Source organism: Balaenoptera acutorostrata, chromosome 20 (assembly GCF_949987535.1).
Source record: "Balaenoptera acutorostrata chromosome 20, mBalAcu1.1, whole genome shotgun sequence".
In the NCBI taxonomy this organism is placed as follows: Eukaryota; Metazoa; Chordata; class Mammalia; order Artiodactyla; family Balaenopteridae; genus Balaenoptera; species Balaenoptera acutorostrata.
Genome location: NC_080083.1, coordinates 52,917,553 through 52,943,767, shown reverse-complemented (window position 1 = coordinate 52,943,767; position 26,215 = coordinate 52,917,553). Strand labels below are relative to the sequence as shown.

Genomic DNA, 26,215 nt, shown 5'->3' with positions numbered 1-26,215 from the left:
GTAGTCAGCACTTGTCATCCTATGCTATGGAAGCTTAGACTAGGGAATGATCTTGGAATAGTCTGGTCCAGTGACTCCCAAATGCCCAACCATGGATCTATGCAATGAGAGTTGCCTGGAAGTGCATTTAGAAATATGGATTCCATAGGCAAATCCATAGAGACACAAAGTAGATTTGTGGTTGCCAAGGGCTAGGGAGTGGGATGGAGGGTGACTGCTAATGGGTATAAGAATTACCTAGGGGTGGTGAAAATGTTCTAAAATTGGGTTATGGTAATGGTTGCACAACTCTGTAAATACCAGAAAGCGTTGAATTATACTCTTCAGGTAATTTTATGGTAGTAAATTATATCTCAATAAAGTTGTTAAAAAAAAGATTCCAGGGCCCCACTCCCTTTACTGATATTTACATTTTTAAACAATCTTTCCTGTGATTCCAAAGCAAAGCCAGGCTGTGAATCACTGGTCTCCCTTTAGCACAGCCAGGAATCCTTTCCTCACCATCCCTGACAAATCATGGCCTCACACCAGAGCCCATTCCATAGTTGGAAGCCTGGTTCGTATGTTCTTTTCCACATGGAGCTGAAATTTCGTTGTTTGTGACTTCTGCCTTAAGGTGCAGAGCACAGGACAAACCTTTCCTACCCTCCTATTTGAAGACAGTCCTGTGTTCTCCTGAGTCTCACGGAGGTGATTTCCAGCTCCTTCACTTGCTGCTTTCCCTCCAGCCTGCCCTCAGTGAGCAGGGCCCATTTGTACATCCAGCACCCAGAACTGAATCGAGTACCTCAAGTGCAGTTCAGCCTTTTGGTTCAACCGTTTGGTGGGCCTAATGCACAACGCCAGCTTAGGTTGAAACTTGCATATCTTCACAAAGATTACTGACCAGATCATGCCCACACGCTAACTATACAACTGATCTTTCCTTCTCCCAGAATTTTTTTTTAACATCTTTATTGGAGTATAAGTGCTTTATAACGTTGTGTTAGTTTCTGCTGTATAACAAAGTGAATCTGCTATATGTATGCACATATCCCCCTATCCTCTCCCTCTTGCGTCTCCCTCCCTCCCACCCTCCCTATCCCACCGCTCTAGGTGGTCACAAAGCACCAAGCTCATCTCCCTGTACGATGCTGCTGCTTCCCACTAGCTATCTGTTTTACATTTGGTAATGTATATATGTCAGTGCTACTCTCTCATTTCATCCCTTCTCCCAGATTTTTAACTTGAAAATATGTGCACATACTGAAAAGTTGAAAGAATAATACATTGAACACCTGTATACCCTCTGCTTAAGATTCAACTGATTTTGTGGTCTTTTGTGTGTGCGCGCACTGAGATTCAAGAGTGCCTCCTAGAGCTTGTGACAGCTCAGCAAACCTGTCCTAGAATGATATTTTCCTACATAATGGCAGCGTCATTATCACACCTTAAAATATACATACATTATTCCATCACCACCTGAACCCCATTCCATAACACATTTCCCCAGTTGTCCCCATATGTCTCTTAAAGCTGGTTTTGTATTTTGCTCTGATCTGTAAAACTTTGACATGTGTTATGTTATAGTTGCTGTTGATAGTAGATTATGATTACTGTGGAGATTTTTTTTGAGGGGGGTCCAGTATGTTGCTGTTTACTTTTTTTTTTTCCCACTAAGATACATTTTTTTAAAATTTTATTTATTTATTTTTTATACAGCAGGTTCTTATTTGTTATCTATTTTGTACATATTAGTGTATATATGTCAATCCCAATCTCCTAATTCATCCCACCACCACCACTGGCCCCACCTCCCCTTAATTTCTTAATTTTCCTTAATTTCTCTTTCTGATATTTTGTTTTTAGTGTATAGGAATGCAAGAGATTACTGTGCATTAATTTTGTATCTTGCAGCTTTACCAAATTCATTGATTATCTCTAGTAGTTTTCTGGTGGCATCTTTAGGTTTATCTATGTATAATACCATGTCATCTGCAAACAGTGACAGTTTTACTTCTTCTTTTCCAATTTGTATCCCTTTTATTTCTTTTTCTTCTCTGATTGCCATGGCTAGGACTTCCAAAACTATGTTGAATAATAGTGGTGAGAGTGGACATCCTTGTCTCGTTCCTGATCTTAGAGGAAATGCTTTGTTTTTCACCATTGAGAATGATGTTTGCTGTGGGTTTCTCGTATATGCCTTTATTATGTTGAGGTAGGTTTCCTCTATGCCCACCTTCTGGAGAGTTTTTATCATAAATGGGGGTTGAATTTTGTCAAAAGGTTTTTCTGCACCTATTGAGATGATCATATGGTGGTGGTGGTGGTGTTTTAATATTTATTTATTTGGTTGCACCGGCTCATAGTTGTGGCAGGTGGGCTCCTTAGTTGCAGCACATGGGCTCCTTAGTTGCAGCATGCGGGCTCAGTAGTTGTGGCACATGGGCTCCTTAGTTGCAGCACATGGGCTCCTTAGTTGCAGCATGCGGGCTCAGTAGTTGTGGCACATGGGCTTAGTTGCTCCGTGGCATGTGGGATCTTCCTGGACCAGGAATCGAACCCGTGTCCCCTGCATTGGCAGGCAGATTCTTTATCCACTGCGCCACCAGGGAAGTCCAATCATACGGTTTTCAATTCTTCAGTTTGTTAGTGTGGTGTATCACATTGATTGATTTGCATATATTGAAGAATCCTTGCATCCCTGGGATAAATCCCACTTGATCATGGTGAATGATCCTTTCAATCTGTTGTTGGATTCTGTTTCCTAGTATTTTGTTGAGGATTTTTGCATCTATATTCATCAGTGATATTGGTCTGTAATTTCCTTTTTTTGGTAGTATCTTTGTCTGGTTTTGGTATCAGGGTGATGGTGGCCTCATAGAATGAATTTGGGAGTGTTCCTTCCTCTGCAGTTTTTTGGAAGAGTTTGAGAAGGATGGGTGTTAGCTCTTCTCTAAATGTTTGGTAGAATTCACCTGTGAAGCCATCTGGTCCTGAACTTTTGTCTGTTGGGATATTTTAAATCACAGTTTCAATTTCATTACTTGTGATTGGTCTGTTCATATTTTCTGTTTCTTCCTGGTTCAGTCTTGGAAGGTTATACCTTTCCAAGAATTTGTCCATTTCTTCCAGGTTGTCCATTTTATTGGCGTAGAGTTGCTTGTAGTAGTCTCTTACGATGCTTTGTATTTCTGTGCTGTCCATTGTAACTTCTCCTTTTTCATTTCTAATTTTATTGATTTGAGTCCTTTCCCTCTTTTTCTTGATGAGTCTGGCTAAAGGTTTATCAATTTTGTTTATCTTCTCAAAAACCAGCTTTTAGTTTTATTGATCTTTGCTATTGTTTTCTTTCTATTTCATTTATTTCTGCTCTGATCTTTATGATTTCTTTCTTTCTACTAACTTTGGGTTTTGTTTGTTCTTATTTCTCTAGTTCCTTTAGGTGTAAGGTTAGGTTGTTTATTGAGATTTTTCTTGTTTCTTGAAGTAGGATTGTATTGCTATAAACTTCCCTCTTAGAACTGCTTTTGCTGCATCCCATAGGTTTTGAATTGTGTTTTCATTGTCATTTGTCTCTAGGTATTTTTTTGATTTCCTCTTTGATGTCTTCAGTGATCTCTTGTTTATTTAGTAACGTATTGTTTAGCCTCCATGTGTTTGTGTTTTTTACGTTTCTTTCCCTGTAATTGATTTCTAATCTCAAAGCGTTGTGGTTGGAAAAGATGCTTGATATGATTTCAACTTTCTTAAATTTACTGAGGCTTGATTTGTGACCCAAGATATGATCTATCCTGGAGAATGTCCCGTGTGTACTTGAGAAGAAAGTGTAATCTGTTTTCAGATGGAATGTCCTATAAATATCAATTAAATCTATCTGGTCAATTGTGTCATTTAAAACTTGTGTTTCCTTATTAATTTTCTGTCTGGATGATCTGTCCATTGATGTAAGTGAGGTGTTAAAGTCCCCCACTATTATTGTGTTATTGTCGATTTCCTCTTTTATAGCTGTTAGCATTTGCCTTATGTATTGTGGTGCTCCTATGTTGGGTGCATACATATTTATAATTGTTATGTTTTCTTTTTGGATTGATCCTTTGATCATTATGTAGTGTCCTTCCTTGTCTCTTGTAACATTCTTTATTTTAAAGTCTATTTTATCTGATATGAGTATTGCTACTCCAACTTTCTTTTGATTTCCATTTGCATGGACTATCTTTTTCCATCCCCTCACTATCAGTCTGTATGTGTCCCTAGGTCTGAAGTGGGTCTCTTGTAGACAGCATATATATGGGTCTTGTTTTTGTATACATTCAGCGAGCCTGTGCCTTTTGGTTGGAGCATTTAATCCATTCACATTTAAGGTAATTATCAATAAGTATGTTCCTGTTACCATTTTCTTAATTGTTTTGGGTTTGTTTTTGTAGGTCCTTTTCTTCTCTTGTGTTTCCCACTTAGAGAAGTTCCTTTAGCATTTGTTGTAGAGCTGGTTTGGTGGTGCTGAATTCTCTTAGCTTTTGCTTGTCTGTAAAGCTTTTGATTTTTCTGTCAAATCTGAATGAAATCCTTGCCGGGTAGAGTAATATTAGTTGTAGCTTCGTCCTTTTCATCACTTTAAATATATCTTGCCACTCCCCTCTGGCTTGTAGAGTTTCTGCTGAGAAACCAGCTGTTAACCTTATGGGAGTTCCCTTGTATGTTATTTGTCCTTTTTCCCTTGTTGCTTTCAATAATTTTTCTTTGTCTTTAATTTTTGTCAGTTTGATGACTGTGTGTCTCAGTGTGTTTCTCTTTGGGTTTATCCTGCCTGGGACTCTCTGCACTTCCTGGACTTGGGTGGCTATTTCCTTTCCCAAGTTAGGGAAGTTTTCAACTATAATCTCTTCAAATATTTTCTCGGGTCCTTTCTCTCTTCTCCTTCTGGGACCCCTATAATATGAATGTTGGTGTGTTTAATGTTTTCCCAGAGGTTTTTTCAGGCTGTCTTCATTTCTTTGCATTCTTTTTTCTTTATTCTGTTCTGCAGCAGTGAATTCCACCATTCTGTCTTCCAGGTCACTTATCCATTCTTCTGTCTCAGTTATTCTACTATGGATTCCTTCTAGTGTATTTTTCATTTCAGTTATTGTATTGTTCATCTCTGTTTGTTTGTTCTTTCATTCTTCTAGGTGTTTGTTCTTTAATTCTTCTAGGTCTTTGTTAAACATTTCTTGCATCTTCTCCATCTTTGCCTCCATTCTTTTTCCGAGGTCCTGGATCATCTTCATTATCATTATTATGAATTCTTTTTCTGCAAGGTTGCCTATCTCCACTTCATTTAGTTGTTTTTCTGGGGTTTTATATTGTTCCTTCATCTGGTACATAGTCCTCTGCCTTTTCATTTTGTCTATCTTTCTGTGAATGCAGTTTTTCATTCCACAGGCTGTAGGATTGTAGTTCTTCTTCTGCTGTCTGCCTTCTGGTGGCTCTTCACTAAGATAACATCTTGAGTTGACTTCCATGTCAGTTTCCCCAAGTTCCCACTTGGGTCTTTCAATATGTTGGGTCAGATCTTCTTTTATTTTTGGAACGTTTCTTAGATTGTGGTTTTAAGTATTAGTTATATTTATTATTTCAGCTCCATAGTTTTGTTTCTCTTCTTCAGTCATGCATATGCTGGATTTTCTGTCTTGTCAGGTTTTTTTCTGTTTCTGTTTTTATTTCTGCCAGGTTGTGCTCTCTGTCTGCCGTTTAGTTAATTTACCTCTGCTGCACAACTGGTTGGGGGCAGCATTTCATCAGCTCACAAGGTTTGATCATTGCCTTCTGAGTTCTTGTAGTTCTCTGTTCACTCTAAGTTGTAGTTAGGGACTTCCCTGGTGTTCCAGTGGCTAAGACTCTGCACTTCCACTGCAGGGAAGATCCTGCATGCCACACGATGCGGCCTTAAATATATACATATATTTAAACAGGAAACTCAAGGGCCAGGGGTTTGGGTGCCTCAATGGGTTTCTTAAATCATGAGGGACAGTGAAGTATAGTCGTGCCAATAAATGGCATCCTTTTCAGAAGCAAAGACGGCCAGTGTCTCTTCTGATTCTTTGATACTCTCATTTCCAAAGGACCTTACACTTCTGGCCTCGCTCTCTTCTCCACAAGCCCCCAGGGCTCACCTGTGTCTCCCCAGAGCAGCATCTTCCTGATAAGGCTGGGGCTGCCCCCCAGGTCTCATTCCATCAGGCTCCCCACCACTAGGCCCCACCACACCCCCTACCCTTGCCCCTTCCCCACCTGCCTTTCTGGCGAGGGGCCCAGAGCTGGCTCTGTGAGTCTGGGCTGTTTATTTCCGCCCGTAGGTGCACACCGTTGCTTGTAATTGGCTTGTCTCCCAGTTACGCTGTGGGCATGGGGTACAGGGGGTTCACCTCCTCTCCTGTGGATCTCTGGTTCCTGGAGCTTGTGCAGAGGGATTCAAACATAAGCAGCCACCATCATCCTGTGGGAACTCAGGCCACACTTGAACTTCACTCATGTCCCCGTTAAGAGTCATCCTGTTGCATGGGGTTCAGCACTCCAGCCTGCCGGGTTCACTGAATCGAATTCTCTGGTCTGTCATCAGGTTGGACCCTGCCCACTCTAGGTCATTGGCAGTTTGATGAGTTTCCTGTGAGTCACTGATAAAAATGTTGGAAGGACGAGCCCCTTCCTCCATGCTATTAGAGTAATCCCTTCACTTAGGGACACGTCATTATGACCTAGCTTCAAGGGAGAGGTGGAAGTATGATTTTGAAAGCTATCACCAAGAGATTCGGGGGTGGGTGGGATGGTCAGTAACAACCCAGGACATCCGAAGGTTCTGGAGAATGTGTGCTTAGTGGGAAACGTTCTCACCTTCGGCGGGTCTGGCTGTAATGAAAACTCAAGGTTTAAGGGGCTTAGGGCTGCCATCCTGTGCTCTGAGTGGGTCCGTTACATTCTAATCAAGTACCAACAGGGCCTCCTCTTCCATGCTGTTAGGACTTTGCAGTTTGAAGAACAGTCTGCCAGAGCGTGTGAAAATTCTGGGTGGTCCCCAGCAGACTCCTGGCCCCCACTCCTCCCAGCGTGAGCCAGGCCTTTTAGCACAATATCCCCAGGGGTATCCCCTCTTCTCTCTCTGGGGTTATTTGCAGGTGCAGCCTCAGAATTTTTCTTTTTGGACTCTCCCATCCCTTGGGACCCAATTCTCTTCCAAACTGCCTCACTCTGAGATCGTGCCTGTCCTTTTTCTGAAATATTTGTAATCTCTTTTCTTAAAGCCAGAGTTGCCCTTCTTGCTATTGTAGCTTCTATGAAGACTTGGCCTCTTCTTCCCCAAGGCCCCTTCTAACATGGCACTATGGTGTCTATTCACAGGTGCTTCTTGTGCTTTGTCTTCTGTGAACCTCCAAACAGCCTGGCAGCAGGGTGGGGTGGGGAGGCGATAGGGGAGGGCCTAATACAGACCCGGTGTGGCCAGTACCTTTGAAATGGCAGCATTTGAATCCCCACTGCCCATCTGCAGGGTGGATCACCTGTCTCCAGATAGTGAGGCAGGGAAGGGGGCGACTTGGGGGTGGGCCTGGGAGACAGAGGGAGTGACAGGGATTGTCAGATAAGGGCCAAGGGCATGCGAGGGTGCGGGGGAGGTGGCCAGGGCCGCGCGTGCCTAGTGACCTGGGTGCCTGGTGGCAGGTGATGTATGAGGACTGTCGCATGGTGAGCCTGACAGCCCCCTACGTGTCAGGCTTCCTGGCCTTCCGAGAAGTGCCCTTCCTGGTGGACGCGGTGCAGCAGCTGCGGGAGAAGGAGCCCCGCCTCATGCCCCAGGCAGGTATCTCACTGGGCTGGAGGAAAGGCCCTCCACAGGCCCCGCCCCATTGCTGGGAGAGATCCCATGAGCTTCCTGGAGAAGTGCTTTTGCCTCAAGAGGGATCAGACCTAAAGAGCTGGGCCCCTCCTCTTGCTCTGGGATGCCCCAACCTGATGGGCAAGGGGCACTTCAGCTGACTGTGACTTTCCCCTGTGGCTCTTCCAGGTCCTTTTTGTGGATGGAAATGGGGTGCTCCACCACCGAGGTAATCCTGCTCCCAAGACTGCCCGAGAGGGCTGTAAGAGCGAGGGACCAGGAGGGGTGCAGTCCGCCTGCACCAGGCCCCAGGCCCTCTGCCACCAGCCTGGCCTTGCAGCTCCTTCTGGCCTTGCTTTCCTTGTCAAGACCCCCTAGTAAGGAGCCCCTACTTCTCTTCACCCCTGCCCCTTTCCTGCCTGCCTCCACCGCCTCTGCTGGCCCAGCTCAGGTACCAACATCCAGTTTGGACCTGACGCTTCCAGAAGTCTCAGGCCCTGAGCCCAGCTAGCCTGTCCCACTGGCGGCCTGCCCTGTGTCCTAAACAGACCCTTGCCTGAAACCAAACAGGAACAGACAGGTGTGCCTGTTCCCCACCGACACAGGGAAACCCACACCCACCTGGGTGCTGGAACATTGACCCGGGGAGAACCACCAAGGGGGAGGGGCTGTCTTACCCTCAGATACAAACCTGGGGGTTGGGCGGCAGAGGGAGTCAGGAAGGGGTGGCATTGTGATTTTAGCCCCGGCCCTGGGAGCCTGTGGGCCCAGAACCACCCTGGACGCTAGTGCAGGACCAGCAGGCCAGCCCTGGGCCTGGACCCCAGTCACTGCAATCCTTGCCCCCTGGCAGGAGCCCCAAAGTTCTGGGGGAGTTAAGGGCAGAGATGGAGAGGCCTGAAGGTGGCCACAAAGGGGAGGGGAGGATGAAAGGTGCCAGGAAATGAAAGAAGCAGGTGAAGCATGTGAGCACACTAATTATAATCAGGCTCCTAATCTTGTCAGAACAGGGGGAGGCGTCCTCCACCCAGCCTGCCAGCCCGGAAGTCAGGGTAGAGGGCCATGTCCGAGGTCAGGGTGGGGCTTAGAGCCCTCTCCCATAAGTCCTTGCCCACCGACAGGCCTCTGCTCACATAGAAAAGTTCAGCGAGGCTCTGGTGTGGCCCCCATCCCCACACTGTCTCTAAACTGCTGGGCTCATCGCCTCACCTCCCCAGCCTCATCTTCCTCTGCCCCTGCAGGCTTTGGGGTAGCCTGCCACCTTGGTGTCCTTACAGACCTGCCCTGCATCGGGGTGGCCAAGAAACTCCTGCAGGTGGATGGGCTGGAGAACAACGCTCTGCACAAGGAGAAGGTGAGGGGGCCAGAGTCCGCCCCGCTGCAGACCAGCTCCACCTGGGACGCTCTCCTCCCAGCCTGGATTGCTGGCCTGGAGTGAGGAAGACCAGCTTTCTTTGCGCGCCTTGTGTTCCTTGTGGGTGGTGGGTCATCTCGGGAGACTCGGAGCTCCTCTCCCAGCCTCTGGGCGCACACTTGCCTCCTCTCCACCCCTGCCTGCGTGCTGCTGCGGCACCCCATGTGGGGGCAGAGCCTCCAGGTATCGGGGACCGGGCATTTGGGGCCTGTACAACACTCTGTACTTTTCCGCCTGCGGTGCCACCCCCATCTGCCTGGGGCATCTCCCTCCTCTGGGCCCCCCTCTGGCGGGAGCTGGTGACACACGTGGCTCTCTAACCTGGACGGCCAGCTCTGAGAACGGGTCAGTTGCATCTGTCTCCTCCTTTCAGCTCCCCCATGCCTGTGTGGAGTGCCTGTTTGTTGAGTTGACAGGGTCCCCTGACCCACCCAACGGGCCAGTCCCCACCACCACCACTCCAAAAAGTTTGTCAGGTTGAATCGGAAGTGCTCAAATTTGTAGCAGGAGAGAAAGCAGCAGGAAGGAAGTGGCCTCGAGTGGGTTGTGGCCCTGTGTGTGCACCAGCCTGGCGCCTCCACGCTGCAGCGCTGGGGCCTGGGCGGGCTGCTGCCTCTTCTCTGCTGCAGAGTGGGGAGGAGAGTACCTCGTCAGGGTGAGACGGTGCTGCAGGCCGCGCTTGGACGCAGGGTCCACTCGCCATGGGCCCTTCCATCTCCTTGCCCAGCGGCTGCTCAGGTTTTAAAAGTGAGCAGGCTTGCCTTCAAGCCTTTCACCAAGAAAGGTGTTTTTCCAAGTCTTTTTTCTGTTTTCCAGATACGGCTCCTGAAGGCTGGAGGAGACTCATTTCCTCTGATGGGAGGCTCCGGGACCGTCCTGGGCATGGTGAGTGGCCAGGGGCCTGCACCCCACCGAGGCAGACCCCTCAGCTGAGGGCCAGAGGGGGCCAGGGGTCAGCACCCACGTACGTGCACGCCCCAGAACCCGTCCACCTCTTCCTATCTTCCTGCCACTCTGGCTGACCCTGCATCTTTATTTCTTCCCCTCCCCCACTGTGCTGAGGGGGCCTCTGGGCCCTCACTCGCCCCACCCTGTCCCTCAGACAAACAGCAGGAAGGTGCCCCAAGGGTGCTGCCAGTCTCCCAAGCTCCCGCCGCCACCCAGGACATGTCAGTCCTCCAGCCCACAGAGCTTGCCCAGTGCCCTGACCTCACCCTCCCTGTCACAGGCCCTGAAGAGCCACGACCACAGCACCAAACCCCTCTATGTCTCTGTGGGCCACAAGATGAGCCTGGAGGCAGCCGTGCGCCTGACCCATGGCTGCTGCAAGTTTCGGATCCCGGAGCCCGTGCGCCAGGTGAGTGGGCTGCCAGGTGGGTAGGCTAGCGCACGGCACCTGCTCTTCCTGTACTCCCGGGCTGAGGGTCCACAAGCACCTGTGGGAGAGTCAGTTTGGGCCACACTAGGCTCCGGAGGGGAGGAGAGGGGCCTGGAAGACGCAGAGGCCTGCCCTGCCTGGCCCGGGGGTCTGCTGTGCCCCTGCACTCAGCCTTTCAGCCTCTGGCACGCTGGGTCATTGGGAAAATCAGCTGATGTCAGCTCAAATGGCAGACTGGCCTGCCAACCCCTGAGGGCCCAAGCTGCCCAGCTGGCCTGGGAGTGAGCGGCCGTCCTCGGCTCGGGGGCCCCTGCAGGGCTGCTGGGCACTGCTGAGGAAGACTTGGGCCAGGGATGCCAATCAGGAGACTCCAGGGTGTGGCCACGCCAGGCACCCAGCACCTAACTTGGGGCCCAGGGGGATCAGAACTCTGGTGAACGAGTCGGCTCAGCTAACCTCATGCAGGATGCTGCCTTGGGCCGCCTTGGTAGTCTTGGCCATGACGAGGTGCAGAGCGGGTGCAAGTCCCAGGGAAGCCCATGAGGCGAGGATCTGTGAGAAGCTGTCCTCAGGGAGAGGCCTGCTGGAAGAGGGGGGGAAGGGCAGTCCAGGCCTGAGGACCAGCATTTGCAAAGGCCCTGGGGCAGGAAGGAGTTTGATGCCAGAAACTCAGAGGAACTTGTGGCTGGAGCCCTGGCGGGGGTGAGCGGGCGGAAGCCTGTGTGCATTGCAGGGGGACAGAACTTCAGGTTTACCACAGGGCCTTGGATGTGATTTGGGAGGGGACACCATCAGATTTGCCTTCCCAGCAGGGACTGTATATCGCCTGCTGCTCCGTGTGTCCCTGAGGCCTGTGCTGCGTCAGCTAGAGGCAACCTGGCCTAGGTGCCACAGGCCCCCTCGGTACTCTCAGCTCAGCACCAGCTGGTGACGCCGCAAACCTGAAGGTCCTGGCTCTGCCTCGACCACCCCAAGAGCCCCGTAGCCACCACCTCGGGGTTTGGGGCCTCCCGGCTGCTGGTGTGCAGGGCAGCCTCCAGGTGGCAGCAGCAGCACGCACGCGGCTGTGGCTCTCGGCCCCTGCCAGCAGCTCTCTGGGCTGTGAAGAGTCAAGGCCTCTAGGGTGGCTTCCAGGGTGGACTTTCTAAGTGTCCACCAGCCTCAGCCTCCTTCCCTCCCCGTACAGGGTTTGTAGGTGCACAAGCCTGTGACGTGTCCTGGCCGCAGGAAGCCTTTCCTCCCCCATTCCCATCCACCTGTGCGACCTTGGGGGGTGGGGGTGACGACCCGAGATTTCTCCGCAGGCCCTCAGAGCCAGGGACTCCGCTGAGCTGGTACAGTGGGCAGGTCTCTGTTCCTTCTGTGTCTCGCTTTGCCCCAGAGTGGATGATAGCTGTGTCCTTGCAGGTGGGGGGATGCCCTATAAAGTGCCGTGAGCCCCTCAAAGGTGGGCAAAGACCGTGTGTCTGCCCTAGAGAAAAGCCAGACGTCTGCACCCAGGAGTCCACCAGCCCCATCGCTTCCAGGAACGGGGTGTGGCCCTGTCCAGTGGCACTGGTTATCTCTTGGTCCATCTTCTTCCTTGGCCCACTCACCTGTGTACACTTTGCCCTCCTGACTACTTCTGTAAGCTCTGAGGAGAAGCTGAGAGAGCGGCTTAGGGCCCGCTCCATTGGTCACAGGCCCACTGCCCCCAGCTTCCGGGCCAGGCCGGGACAGGTTGCTGCAGGGGAAGGCGGGAGGTGCTGCCTTGCGTCTCCGGGACCTTTCTCCCGGAGCACCCTGCCGCCCACCCTGCCCGCTTGCCCGTTCACTCTGAAGTAGAAACAGTTGGGGGGGATTAGCTGTTGTGTCCTGTAGTCACACAGCCCAAAGCGGGGCTGAGCCATCTGAGCCGGGATCAGGGGTCTCCCTGAGGCCAGGCCCCCTGGAACAGGGAGAGCCTGTGGGAGAACCTGAGCCGCAAGGTCCTGGCGGCCCCACTCAGGCCTGTTCCCCTCTCCCCAGGGTGTGCCCTGATCCCAGCCTGTGGCCCACAAGCCCCCTTTCATTCCGGTGACTCTGCAGAACTTTCCAGACACTTCTCCAGGGACAGAGGTTGCAGCTGACACTAGCCAGGGAGCCAGATGAACCAAAAGTGAGGACAGACAAGCTGGGCTGAGGACAGCCTTCAGAGAAGAGAGCTTTAGCAGAGAAACTGTTGGCTCAAGCAAAACCTACAGGGAAGCACAAGCTATAAACCCACTGAAAGCCAACTGAAACAGGAGTGAGGCACCCAGCCCATTTCCTCAGGCCCTTCGGGGACATGCTGTCGAGCACCTCGACCAGAGGGCCTGACATCCTGGCACCCACGCATGATGGGGCTGCTTCTCCTTGTCCCTAAGGCTGGGCCTCCGTGGGCTTTTCCAGGAGGGGCCACCCTGTCGGGTGGGGACTGGTCCAGAGGCCAGCTTGGGACCCCAGCCATCCCCTCTCACTCGAGCCCTCCCTTTCCTCAGGCTGACATCCGCTCCCGAGACTACATTCGCAGGACCCTGGGAGTCCAAGGGGCCCCTGCCTTGCAGCCGGAAAGGTGAGTGCTGGGGTGGCTGGGTCATGCCCCTGTGGGGCCACTTCTGGTGGCTGGGCCTCTCTCGGCGGTGGCGCTGTGGCTCAGGCCAGACAGGCAGGGCCAGGCAGGGGGCGCAGGGTTCCTGAGGGGACAGGAGAAGAGCCAGCAGAATGCTGGGGGCCAGTGTGGACTCCATGTTCAGTGGGAACTGTCCAGCAACCCCCAAAGCCCAAAGCTCACCTCCCACCAGGGCACCCACTGCTTACCTTGGTCCATTTATCTGTGAGGCACTGGGGTGTCGGGGTCTCCACGGAAAGGGTGAGGGAGTCAGATGGTCCCGGTTCATGTCCTGGCTGTGCACCTGCTGTGTCGTTTACGCTCTCAAAGCCTGTTTCCTCACCTGTGTGGTGTGCACGGTGATTCTCATCCCACTGTGCTGTGGTACAGTCACAGCCAGCAGTGGCTGGTTACTTAATCCTGACGGCACTTACCGTGAGACAGCCACTGTGATCACTTTGCCGATGAAGAGACTGAGACAGTGAGGTTGCCGTTGGCAGCTTGGACATCAGGCCCATCCTCTCCCACCCGGAGTCCTTGCAAGCACGGCGTTTCCTTTGTGCTCCCTTCTCCTCCAAGCCCGTGCTGGCCTGGGCCTGGCTAAGCTGCTTTGAGAACTGTGGGATGGTGTGGCTGGGACCCCTGAACTCTCCCAGGGGTGGGGGCTGGCCGTCGGGATCTGCCTTGCCCTCTGGCCTGGGCTCTCGCACCCCTGAGGATCCAGGTCGGCGCAGCTTCCAGGGACCACCTGGGGATCGAGGGGGGGCTCTGACGTTTGATGCTGTCCTTTCTTGATGTCATTACCAGGAGCAAGAAGGCACAGAGGCCAAAGGCGTGCCCCCAGGGAGTCTCAGAAGAGCCCGCAGGTAAGGACAGGCTCCGCAAAGCCCACAGCAGAAACCCCAGGACACACCGGAAAGCCCCAGGCCCAGGTGCCCAGGGGCAGTAGGGCAAGGGCTGGGGCTGGCACCGAGCTGGATGCCAGGAAGACTCTTGGGCCGCCTGTGGCCCTGCTCCAGCTCGTCTGTAGGGACCGGGGGAGCGGCCCCCACATCAGGTGGGGCACCCTGGCCCGAGGACATGGGGACGCAGAAGGCACAGCCCTGCTCGCCCGGGAGCCTGGAGAGAGCTCAGTGGAAGACAGAGCTCACACGGCAGAGCGCCAGGCCCAGAGAGCACATGACGTTAATTTCTCAGGAGCACAGGAAGGGATTCAGAGTTCATAGGGGATTTTCTGGTGTTTTTTTGTTTTGTTCTGAAAGCGCCCAGGTGGACTTACAGCCGCCAGACTGCACATACGTGCACACCTTCTCCTTGCCTATCTGCTTCTCTGAGTACGTGTGCCGCTTTCACTTTGTGTTCGTTTATAAACCAGCACGTCCCTCCCTGCTGACCAGCTACACTGAGCCACTTCTGCCCTGGCCGCGGAGGGTCCAGACTGGGGTGGCTGCTGTCAGGCTTGGCCCCTGGCTGCCCAGCCGGTCTCCAGCCTGCCTGCTGCTGGGACGTGCAGGGCCAGGAGGAGGGGAGAAGAGCAGCGTCTGAGCCTGGAAAAGGCTGAGGGTGGGGGGACATACAGGGGCAGTCTGGGCTGCAGGGGTGGGGTGCCAGACAGAGGGCCGGCACCCGTACCCGAGGAGATGGGTGTTGGGGTCTGCTGTCCTGGCCACGGGCCCTGAGGACGGGCAGTCCACTGTGTTCAAGTGCCAATGGCTCTCCCCTGTTCCTGTCAACCCGACGCACTCCCCCCCTGCCAGTCTCTTCACCCAGAGGCCGAGCCTCAAAACGTGTCTCCGCTGTGGGAGGGCAGCCCTGACTCTGGCCCCCTGCCTGGCCACTCCCCTTGGTGTGAGCTAGAGTCCCAGGGAGGTGCACGGCCCCACCCACAGCCCCTGGGTGCCTCCCAAGCAGCCCCAGTCCTCCACCTCCTCCCAGCTCACCCCCAGGTTCCCTAAGGACTCTGGAATCTTTGCTGAGTGGTGTGAAGAATCCTCGGAGGCCTTTCTTGCCGTTTATCCTGCCTCTCAGGAAGGAGCTGCCTGTCATGGTTTGACAGCCTGGGATGGAAGCCCAGGGAGGCCCCGGGTCGCAGCGCTCCTTCTACGCCCCGCTCTGGTTTCTCTCCTTTCATTCAGAATGAGAAGGGAGCTCTCCTCCAGGGCCTGGGCTCCTGGAAGAAGCAAAGGGGACAAGTAAGCAAGGCAGCCAGCTATTTGGGGTCAGCTGTCCCCCTTCCCCTCCCGCTTAACCCGTGCTCCCAAAACCCTTTGTAAGGCGGGGCCAGGGGCTGCCCCACATGGTGGTAGTAGCCCCTAGTCAGGACATTGCAATAGGAAGCGGGGCCATTCCAGGGCAGGGGGCTTCGGGGTACAGAGGGCCTACTGGGGCCAGGTGGGCTGCTGGGTGCCACCCACATGCTTATGGGCTCCACTGGACGGCCCACTGGGCCCAGCAGCTTCCGGCACGTTCCGCAGGTACCGTCCAGGGGCTCCTTCAGGCAGGAGGCCTCTCCCAGGTTCTGATGTGGGGTCCTCCCCGGATGTCCTCGCTGGCACGTCTTTTTTCTCACCTCAGCTCCTACTGCCCACCCAGTCCTGGGGCTGAGAGAAACCGCTGCTCCTCACAGCCGGTGGCACACAGGGAACCCCCGCTCACCCCACCCTCCCTAGCAGGCCCTGGGCCTTCTGCCCACTCACCCCGGGCTCTGGGATGCTGTGCCTGTGGCTTTAGAAGCTGCACCTCAGTGCCTGCGGCTTCTGGCCCCCCTGTGCCGGCAGTGCCCCAGCTCTCCCTGCCTCTGGACTGAGGCCCGGGTCTGTGTCCTGGGAGAGAAGGTGGAATGCGGCGTCTGATGGTGCTCCGAGAGGGACTGGTCCTCCCTCTCGGAACCTGTTTTCTCGCGGGGATACAAGCACCTGCTTAGTCCAGTTGGGGGAGTGAGTGTGAGGACCCACGTGGAGTCCCTGCCGGCGGTGGCACAGTCACTTCCCAGTTAATGAAGGATGGGGGGCGTCCAGCACCAGCTGGGCTCCACGCTGAGACATTAGTGGTCAGAGGCAGGGACAGCGTGGAGTCCCGTCTGAGGCGTGCAGGAGCACGGGGCCATGGCGAAACCATCTCCCTAAAATCCCTGATGGTCACTGGGCACAAACAGGCCTGGGCAGGGTTCCACCGGGGGGGTCACAGCTGGATTAAGCGCAGCCATAGTCCTGGGGGCTGTCCAAGGACAAGGGAAACAGTGGCACTTGCCTGGGGCCCCAGGCAGCTGCTGCCTCATTCACACCCCTGCTGAGTGCAAGGGTGCTGAGCCACCCCAGATGTGCCCCGAGTCTGGTGCCCAGGACTCTGTGCCAGGGTGGCCCTCAGGAGACTCAGTCCCAGCCTGCCACCCATGCAGGCCCTGCCTGGCGCTCCACAACCACTGCCCTCCTAACTTCTTCCAGGTCTCTCCCTGCCCAGAGTTCATCAGGACCAGGGGGTGGGGGGGACTTAGGAGTGCAGGATGGAAGCCAGGCAGAGCTGGCTGGGCCTGACGGCTTTGTACTGACTGGCCTTGGGCAAAGCTTCGGGCCTGTAATGGGGACCATACCTGTGCTGCCTCCCCGGACAGCTGCAGCCCTGTGTGGCGTGGCCGTGGCACAGAGCCTGGCACGCGGTCAGTCCTTGCAAAGAAAGTGACACGGTTTGGAGAAGTGGGGCCCACAGGGGCCAAGGTTGATGGTCATCAGTCTGCAAGGCTGTGCTAACTGCACCAATGAGAAGGGAGAAACAGGAAGTAAAGGTCCTCATTTCCTACCGAGCTCCTCCCACCACCCCAAGCCGCCAGAAGGCAGGTCCCGCAAGGGCTGGGCAGGAAGGACCGTGACTCCCCGGCCCCAACTGCACCTTCCCCTTCAACGCCTGCCCCACGCACATGCCACTAGGAGAGCTTCCCATGGTGCCGGGAGGCTCAGGGTGATGTCCGCAGCAGCATCCCCTGGGGACCCATCTCTAAGACAGGCACAGAGATGGCCGAGACCTCCTAGTGGGGTGGGACTGGGGCTCTGCTTAAAGCCACTGCTTCCTCATTGACCAGAGGAGTCAAGTGGGCCCCCTGGGCTGAGGCATGGACTGCTGTGGGGACCCTGTCCCCTCCGCTTCAGTGAGAAGCAGACAGAGCCTGAGATCAGTTTGCAGACAACTGAAAACCTGAGTGGTTTTTGCTTGTTTCAAGGTTAAAGTCATGTAACAAGTCACCATTTTAACATCTTTAAGTGTACTGTTAATTGGCTTTTAGTATATCCAGAATCTTGTGCAGGCACACCACTATCTAGTTCCAGAACTTTTTCATCCCGTATCCATTAGCAGTCACTCTCCTCCCCCCCCCCACCCCAGCCCCTGGCAACCACTAATGGGCTTCCTGTCTCTGTGGACTTGCCGATTCTGGGTACCTCATAGGGATGGAGTCACACAAAGTATGTGACCTTTATGTCTGGCGTCTCTCCTTAGCATGATGTTTTCAAGGTTCATCTGTGTTGTAACATGGATCAGTACTTTTTTTTATGGCCAAGTAATATTCTGTTGTATGGATAGGCCACATTTTGTTTATCCATTCATCTACTGATGAATATTTGGGTTATTTGGGGCTATGATGAATAATGCTGCTATGTGAATCGACGTACAAGTTTTTGTATGAACTTACGTTTTTAGTTATCTTGGGAGTGGAATTTCATGATAACTCTCTGTTTAACTTTTTGAGGAATAGCCATACTATTTCCCTACTGTTTTCCACGGTGGCTGCACCTTTTTACAACCCCACCAGCAACACAGGGTTCTAAGTTCTCCACATCCTCACCAATACTTGTGATTATCTGTCTTTTTGATTCTGGCTATGCTAGTGTATGTGAAATGGTATCTCATTGTGGTTTTGATTTGTATTCCCCTAATGGCTAATGATCTTGAGCCCCTTTTCATGTGCGTATTGGCTATTTGTATGTCTTCCTGGGAGAAATGTCCACTCAAATTCTTTGCTGTTTTTAAAATTGGGTTGTTTGTCTTTCTGTCATTGAGCTGTACGAGTTCTTTATATGTCCTGGGTACCAGACCCATTTCAGTTATATAATTTACAAATAGGTTCTCCCATTTTGTGGGTTGTCTTTTCATTTTCTTGATAATGTCCTTTGAATGAAAGTTTTAAAATTTGATGAAATCCAGTTTATCTGTTTTTCACTTGTTGCCTGTGCTTTTGGTGTCATAACGAAGAAACCATTGCCGAATCTGATGTCACAAAGATTTCCTCCTATGTTTTCTTCTAAGAGTTTAATAGTTTCAGCTCTTACATTTAGATCTTTGATGCATTTTGAGGTAATTTTTGTATATGGATATTTGGGTCTCTTGCAATTCCATATGAATTTTAGAACCAGCTTGTCCATTTCTGCCCCAAAAAAAGGCAGTTGGAATTTTGATAGTGATTGCACTGATCAATTTGTAGAGCATTGCTGTCTTTTTTTTCTTTAATAAGTTATTTTTTAAAATAAATTCATTTTATTTATTTATTTTTGGCTGCTTTGGGTCTTCGTTGCTGTGCGCGGGCTTCTCTCTAGTTGCAGCGAGCGGGGGCTACTCTTCGTTGCAGTGCGTGGGCTTCTCATTGCGGTGGCTTCTCTTGTTGCAGAGCACAGGCTCTAGGCGCGCAGGCTTCAGTAGTTGTGGCACGCAGGCTCAGTAGTTGTGGCTCATGGACTCTGGAGCACAGGCTTAGTAGTTGTGGCGCATAGGCTTAGTTGCTCCGTGGCATGTGGGATCATCCCGGACCAGGGCTCTAATTTCTTTCAACGATGTTTTATAATTTTCATTGTACACGCCCTGTACTTCCTTTGGTAAAATTTATTACTGAGTATTTTATTCTGTTTGATGCTATTGTAAATGGAATTGTTTTATTCATTTTATTTTTGGATTGTTCATTGCTAGTGTATAAAAATACAATTGATTTTTGTATCTTATATCTGGCAACTTTGCTGTATTCATTTATTAGCTCTAATTGTGTGTGTGTGTGTGTGTGTGTTCTTTAAGGGTTTTATATATCAGATCATGTCTTATGTGAATATAGTTTTACTTTTATTTCTTCCTTTCCAATCTGAATACCTTTTATATCTTGTTCTTGCCTGGTTGTCCTGGCTGGAACCTCCAGTGCAATGTTGAATGGAAGTAGGGAGAGTAGACGTCCTTGTCTGGTGCCTGATCTTAGGGGGAAAGCTTCACCAGAGTATGACGTTAGCTGTGGGTTTTCCATAGATGCCCTTGATCAGGTTGAGGAAGATCCTTCTATTCCTAGTTTCTCTGTGTTTTTATCATGAAAGGGTGTTGGATTTATCAAATGCTTTTTCTGCACCTATTGAAATGATCATTTTCCTTCATTCTGTTAATGTGGTGTGTTATATTGATTGACTTTCATATTTTGAACCACTCTTGAATTTATGGAATAAATCCTTCTTGGTCATGGTATATAATCCTTTTACTAAGCTGCTGAATTTGATTTGCTAGTATTTTGTTGAGGATTTTTACATCTATATTCATAAGGTATACTGGTCTGTACTTTTCTTGTGATGTCTTTGTCTGGCTTTGATATGAGGGTAGTACTGGCTTCATAGAATAGTTAGGAAGTGTTCCCTCCTCTGAGAAGGATTGGTGTTGATTCTTGTTAAACCTTTGGTGAAATCACCTGTGAAGCCAGCTGGCTCTGTGCTTATCTTTGTTGGGAGGGGTTCTGATTACTGATTCACTCTCTTTATTTGTTATAGGTCTATGAAGATTTTCTATTTCTTCAATCAGTTGGTAGTTTGTGTGTTTCTAGGAATTTGTCCATTTCATCCAGATTATCTAATGTGTTGGCCTACAATTGTTTGTGATATTTTCTTTCTATTTCTATAAAGTTGGTAGTAGTGTCTCCACTTTGCTTATTGACTTTAGTGGGTTAGTCTGGCTGTGAGTGGTTTTTCTAAGGAGCCCTCTCCCCACCCCCAAGATGCCACTGTTAGTGCCCCTGGCTTGAGTGGGGAGTGGGAGGGCAGAGTCCCCTGCAAGATTCAGAGGGTCAAGACTCAACCTACCTCTGCTTTCAAGAGTTTCCAGCTCTTCCCACCAGCCCCAAAGGGTGTAAATCCCACCCCATCAGAAACTAATTATGGCCCCAATAAATCCTGGGCCTGACCTCAGGGGGGGAGTAGGGTTCCAGGAGAACCAGTTGGAGGATAGCAGAGACATTGTATAACCCTGGGTGGGCTGAGTGTGGGGGGGGGGTTAAGCCTGGCATGGAAGGCTTGTGGGCAGAGGTGGGGGCGTCTGAACCTTAAAGGGACGAGAGTTTCAGCTACAGCCTGATGGAAGAGAATCTGCAGCAGTGCGCAGTGCCATTGGCCCCTTGGCCCTGGCTACTGGCTGCACCAAGGCCGTGTCAGAGATAAGAGGAAGCGGTAGAGCATGTCAGCAGCTTGCTGGGACCCCTGGCTCACCCCAGGGTGGTGGGTGTGGCCATAGCCCTGAGCATCTCGGAGGGATGGACCATGCTGAGAGTTCATGTGGAGGGGTTGGGGAGGCTGTGGGAGTGCAGAAGCAACTAGAAGGGGCTGAGGTGGTGCCTGGGGACCTACTGGCTGGGGTCATTCATGGGAGAGCGGGAAAGCAGTGGGACTGGGAATGGGGAGGGGGCTTGGGGGTGGCATGTCCTGCCCACCTCTGTCCCCCACCCCCAGAGGCTCTACCCTGCAGAAGGCTACACAGGAGCCCTAAGTGCAGTGGTGTCTGGGCTTCTTCTCACAGAACCTTAAAAATAGGGCCAAGATGATATCCATCTTTGCAGATCACAGCCCACCCCAGAACCAAGAATAAATCTCGAAACACTCAATAATTCAAGTTGGATCCAAATAGATTTTTCTGTTAGCCTGGCAGCCTCTGTGCCCCTTCCCTGGGTCCCCAGGGGCTGAGCCTGAGAGGCTCCCACGAGGTGGTGGGCTGGCCTGACCATTGCAGGTCACACCCAGGCCCCTCAGGACACCCGCCTCCAGGACCCCAGTCTGCCCACGCTCCCCTCACCTGGAGCAGTCAGGAATGGAGGACACCCAGGGCTGGGAGTCCTTTATGATCAGGTCAAGGAGGAGGCCCAGCCATGTTCCTAGCTGTCCCAAGGATACCTCCCTTGCCCCCCTACTTTCTGATCACAGGCATTGGCCTGTTTGAGCTTGGGTCTGAGCCAGGCTTCTTGGCCCCTTTGACCACACCTCCCCTCCCCTCCTAGGCTCCTGGGGTCTCAACTTTCCAAGGCTCAAGGGCCAGCCTGGGCTCCAGGGGAGCAAATCCCCCCACTTAGGCCCCAATCACTGGTGCACACACACCCCTCAGGGTCTGCATTCCTGCCTCCTCCTGGAAGGGTCCCTAAAGGGGCTTCACCTGGGGCTCTGTGACCTGGCGTGAACAGCTGGGGACAAGGAAGCAGGGCCCAGGTTCCCGCCCAAGGCCTCTGCATTTGCTGGGGGTGGGGGGGTCCTCATTGGCCTGGCCCACCCACCGCAGGTTTGGCCCAGCCCCAGCAGTCCCTGTTGCACTGCCCTGGCCAGGCCTGAGTGGAGTTTTACCAAATTATTAATTAAAGGCACAGGCATGCGGCAGCTCTGACATCCAAATGAATAACACACTGGGTAATTAGGAGAGGTGTCAGGGAAATGATGGAGCATGGCCCGCTATCCCCAATTCACCTCCCTGGGAAGCAGGAGCAACTTCTCCGTTTCCTGCCACGATGGGCGGTACTGGAGGCGGGGTAGGGAGTGCAGGCCAGAGGGGCCAGGGCACAGCTGTTGCTTGTGGACAGGGCTGGGTCCTCCCCGGTCTGGTTGCTCTCCACCCAACCGGGAGAAGACCTGGGAACAGGGCGCAGAAGGCGGGAGGTGGGCTAATGGAAGAAGGATGCGGTCCCAAGACAGATAGGCAAGCCGACCTGGAGCGACTCAGAGAGAAAGAGAGAGACTGGGGGAGACCGCTGGAGGCCCGTGGCGGGGCAGGGGCGGAAGGATCCAGACCCAACTCCAGCACACTGGGGGTCCTGCCCTGGAAGAAGAGACGGCTCCCTAGGCCCTTCCTTGGGGCTGCAGGGGCCTGATAGAGAGCAGGCTGGAGTAGTTTTGTCTTTTAGTTACTTAAATTGCACTGGTGTTTTGGTGGTGGTTTTTTTTTTTTAATCAAGGTTATAAACGTACATAGTTTAAATAGTCAAATAGTTCTATAAGACTTGTAACGAAAACCCAGTAGCTCCTTATTCACCCACCCCTCTCCTCTCCTGACTTCCCCTGCTCAGAGGCAAAATTTTGTTATTTTAGTTTTCTTTGGTGTGGGGGTTTTTCATATTTACTTCTAAATAACATGCTAATGCTGCCTTTCTTTTTTTTCTTTTTCTGTTTTTTTTAGATTTAGAAATTATCCATTGACTTTCTGCCTTGGAGGTTGAGAGTTTGTTCCTTCTCACGTAGCCTCTCATACACTTTCCTTCCACCCATCTTCTCATTTTCATTGAATCAGAATTCAATGTCTGTGTTATTCTTTCTTTGCACATACTGTTCATAGCTGAGTAATGTAATGTAATTACATCTCCTTTTTTGTACAACCTCTTGTTTTTCCTGCACGTGATAATTGCCTCATGTTTTGGATTTGGTTTATTTTCTGTGTATCCATTACTTATTCCCAAACCCTGCAATGAAATATAAATCTCTTTTTGGTACATTCAAAGCATCAGGCCATCTTGAATTTATTTTTTTCTCAGAGCCTGTGGTAGCCAGCTTCCAAGATGGCCTCCTGGGGCTGGTGTAGCCCTATGGCCACACTGAACCAGGTCCGTCTGTATGACCAATGGAGGTGCGTAAGTGAGGGTGTGTCATTTCTGATACTAGGCCTAAAATACATTGGGACTTTTGTCTTGATGGTGCCCCCTCCCTCTCTCTCCCCCCTCATCATTCACTTGGAGAGAAGTCAGCTGCTGTGTTGTAAACTGCTCTGTGAAGTCCACGTGGCAGAGAACTGAGCCCACCTGCCAGTCACCATGTGAGGGAGCCATCTTGGAAGTGCACCCTCCAGCCCTGCTCAAGCCTTCAGATGCCCCCAGCCCTGGCTGTCATCTGACTGCAACCTCATGAGAGACTCTGGGACAGAACCAGCTAGCCAGTCTGCTTCCAGGTTCCTATCCCTCAGAAACTGTGAGATAATAGACCTTTGTTCTGGAATAATATTTTTATGCAGCAAAACATAACTAATACAGAGCCACTCCTCCCATACCCACCTGTCCTGGTTGCCTTGTATACCTGATTCACATCCATCACCAGGGACCTCTCTCCACCCTCATTTTGCTCCGGATCCTTGTTATAATGGTATGCGTCATCTAGTGTCTTCTTGAGAACTACAACCCCACCCTAGCCCCACCGTAGAAACTGGGGAGACCTTGGAAAGGGGCTTTTTTAAGTACCCGGAAGAGTCCTTGTTTCTAAGGCACAAGGACACCACGACGTCTTTCAGGAGTCTGTCAGTAACCTCAAGATGGGCCACATTGTCCTGTCTCTCCCAGGTGGGTGGGAAATCTGTTCCCTCCTCTGGGCCTGCAGCGCTGTGTGGGGCAAGGCCACCGCTGTCCACGGTGCTGAACTCAATGCCGTCATGTTGCCCTCGGGTGCCAGCCCCAGATGCTGGGTGGCCTCGGCTCTAGCTTTCCTCCTCTTCCACCCAGATCCCCTCTGTCCAGGCCTCACCTTTCTGCACTAGGCTGTCTTCCTGCTCAGGGCTCCTTCTCGCTCTTGTAAGCAGACCCCACATGGGCTCTGCAGACAGGCTTGAATCCTGAAGTAAGATCCTGTAGGTGCTTGAGCTGAGAACTCTCCAGATTACATGTGACAGAAGCAAACTTAAACCACCTTAAGCAAATAATAGGGGCTTTTTAGTTCACTCCAGGGCAGAGCTGGCTGTGAGTGGCCTGGCTGCAACACACGTCTGCCCTCTCCCTCTGTGCCGTTCCCAGGGGGCCTCCCCTCTGGGTGCTGGATGGCTGGCAGCAGCCCCAGCTTACTTTCTCCCCTGTGGTGTTCCCAGGCAAAGTGCAGCCTCTATCCTAAAGGCTCCATCGAAAGCCCCAGGCCCTGGGTTCTGGATGGACTGTTATCACTGCTTAATTTTATCACTGTGGCTGGAGGGGAGGGGGGACCATGTGTGCCTGGGGCCGGGGAGTGGAGTCAGCCACAGCGGTATCTCATGGAGGGGCGTTCCTCAGTGGGCAGAGCACTGTCACCAGAAGAAGGCACACCTGGTTGGGGAAACTGAGGGGAGGGGACCCCAGGCTCTCTGAGGATGCTCTGTTCCCAAGGCCCTAAGAAAGCACCGTCTCTTCCCAGCAGTGCCCCATCTTGTCTCCGGGCAATTCTCTTCCCATACCAGCAGGGAATGGCATGATTAAGGCTCCATTATTAACTTGCCAATCTTATTTCTGGGGCACAGATGCTGACGGCTTAGGGGACCCAGTTGGCATATAACGAGGTCTCTGTGACAAATTACTTGGGTGTCAATTAACTATCTAGAGAAATGTCAAGCGGGATCTGTCATGCTGGTGGTGAGGGGCAGCCAATTAACCCGGAGTGGTTAATCCAATCCACGCAATCGCCTGCCTCAGCCTCCGGCAGGGCTGGGAATGAGGAAAAAGGCCTAGGGTGTGGGGTAGGCGGGGCCTGGCCTCCATCTCCCTGGGACACACTTCTGCAGTCACACTGGGGTGCTCAGCACATGGCTCTTGCCTTGCAGCCTGACTCTGTCCATTCTTTCATTCATTCCACAGCCACCTGCTGGGTCAGGCCTGAACTGGTCACTGCTGGTCAGGGGGTGGGACAGTGCTGGGGAAGGACAAATGTGCAGACAGGTGTCCATGACTTGCATGGTCTCCACAGGATCCAATATGGATAAGAGTGTCCTCAGGGAAGGGTAAACTCTAAAGGGGTGAGGGCAGGGCAGGGAGGTGAAGGAGGAGTGGCCAGGTCCCGGGTGGCAGTCAGGTGGAGGGCACCCAGGACAGCACAGACACAGAACAGTACCCCGGTCTCAGTGCTCGGAGCCTTTGGCAATCAACTGGCAGACCTGAGCACAATCCAGCTACCCGACTCTGAGCCATAGGACTTGGAGACAGTTTCTTCAAACTTTTCTAAACCTGTTTTCTCACCTGTAAAATGGGGCTAAAAGCCCCCAGTTCCCAGGAGTGTTGTGAGAGCGAATGGGGCCCCGTGTAGACATGCCTGGCCCAGCACAGGTGCTGGCTGAATTTGCATCCCCCTCCTCCTCCCTGCAGGTGAAGCCTTGGTCCCCAGCTCACTAGTGGGAGGCTCAGATGGAGCACGTGCGGGGAGAGGCACAGGATGAGGCATGCAGCCTGGGAGGAGAAGGGCATCCTGGAGGGGGTGGTGTGGGCTGGCCAGCAGGCCCACAGGCAGACACGAAGCTGAGGGGCAGGGTTCAGGGACTCTGGCTACCCCACACGGTCACACCATGCCATTTGGGTTTTGCTTGTTTTCAGGAAAGCACACTGGTCACCTGGAGGTGGGTCCCTCTGGTGAGGACCAGTGACCATGCTCTGATCCCACCCTCTTCCCATGCCTCTGCCCGCACCATCCCCCCACCTGGCCCGCCCCTCTGGTAGTGGTGACCCCCCCCACCCCACCCTGTGGTAGCCCCCACCCCGTGTCTGCTCGGCAGGTGATTGGCAGCTGCCACTTCCCAGCCCCCCGGCTACAGCGCCTCATGCTTATTCATGACACTGACATATGGCACCTCCGTGGGGGGGGGATCGGAGGGAGCTGCCAATTGTGAGAGTGCAGCGTGTCCCCATTCGAGCCCTGCTGAAGGAAAACAAACGCAAGATGTGAGGGGAGCAGAGGCGGCCTGGGGGCGTGCGTGTGTGTTCGTGTGCTTGCCTGCACCGCGGGGGCGCTGGGAGGAGGG

The 26,215-nt window shown here is 52.3% G+C and overlaps 1 protein-coding gene across 13 annotated transcripts in view; it reads left to right on the top strand.

Moving 5' to 3' along the window:
• Nucleotides 1-26,215, top strand: part of ENDOV (endonuclease V) — a 36,657-nt gene that overhangs the window by 2,334 nt on the left and 8,108 nt on the right. For 2 of the 13 annotated variants that reach the window (XM_057536366.1, XM_057536360.1), the window contains 7 exons: nucleotides 7,672-7,806; nucleotides 8,015-8,054; nucleotides 9,067-9,179; nucleotides 10,056-10,124; nucleotides 10,468-10,596; nucleotides 13,116-13,189; nucleotides 14,033-14,091. In XM_057536366.1, the coding sequence (XP_057392349.1) occupies nucleotides 7,675-7,806; nucleotides 8,015-8,054; nucleotides 9,067-9,179; nucleotides 10,056-10,124; nucleotides 10,468-10,596; nucleotides 13,116-13,189; nucleotides 14,033-14,091 (616 nt within the window). In that variant the 5' untranslated portion in view covers nucleotides 7,672-7,674. Of the gene's footprint in view, nucleotides 1-7,671; nucleotides 7,807-8,014; nucleotides 8,203-9,066; nucleotides 9,180-10,055; nucleotides 10,125-10,467; nucleotides 10,597-13,115; nucleotides 13,190-14,032; nucleotides 14,092-22,660; nucleotides 22,982-23,012; nucleotides 23,521-26,215 lie in introns of those variants that run through there. The other 11 variants (XM_057536363.1, XM_057536365.1, XM_007185825.3 and 8 more) reach the window with 10 other exon arrangements.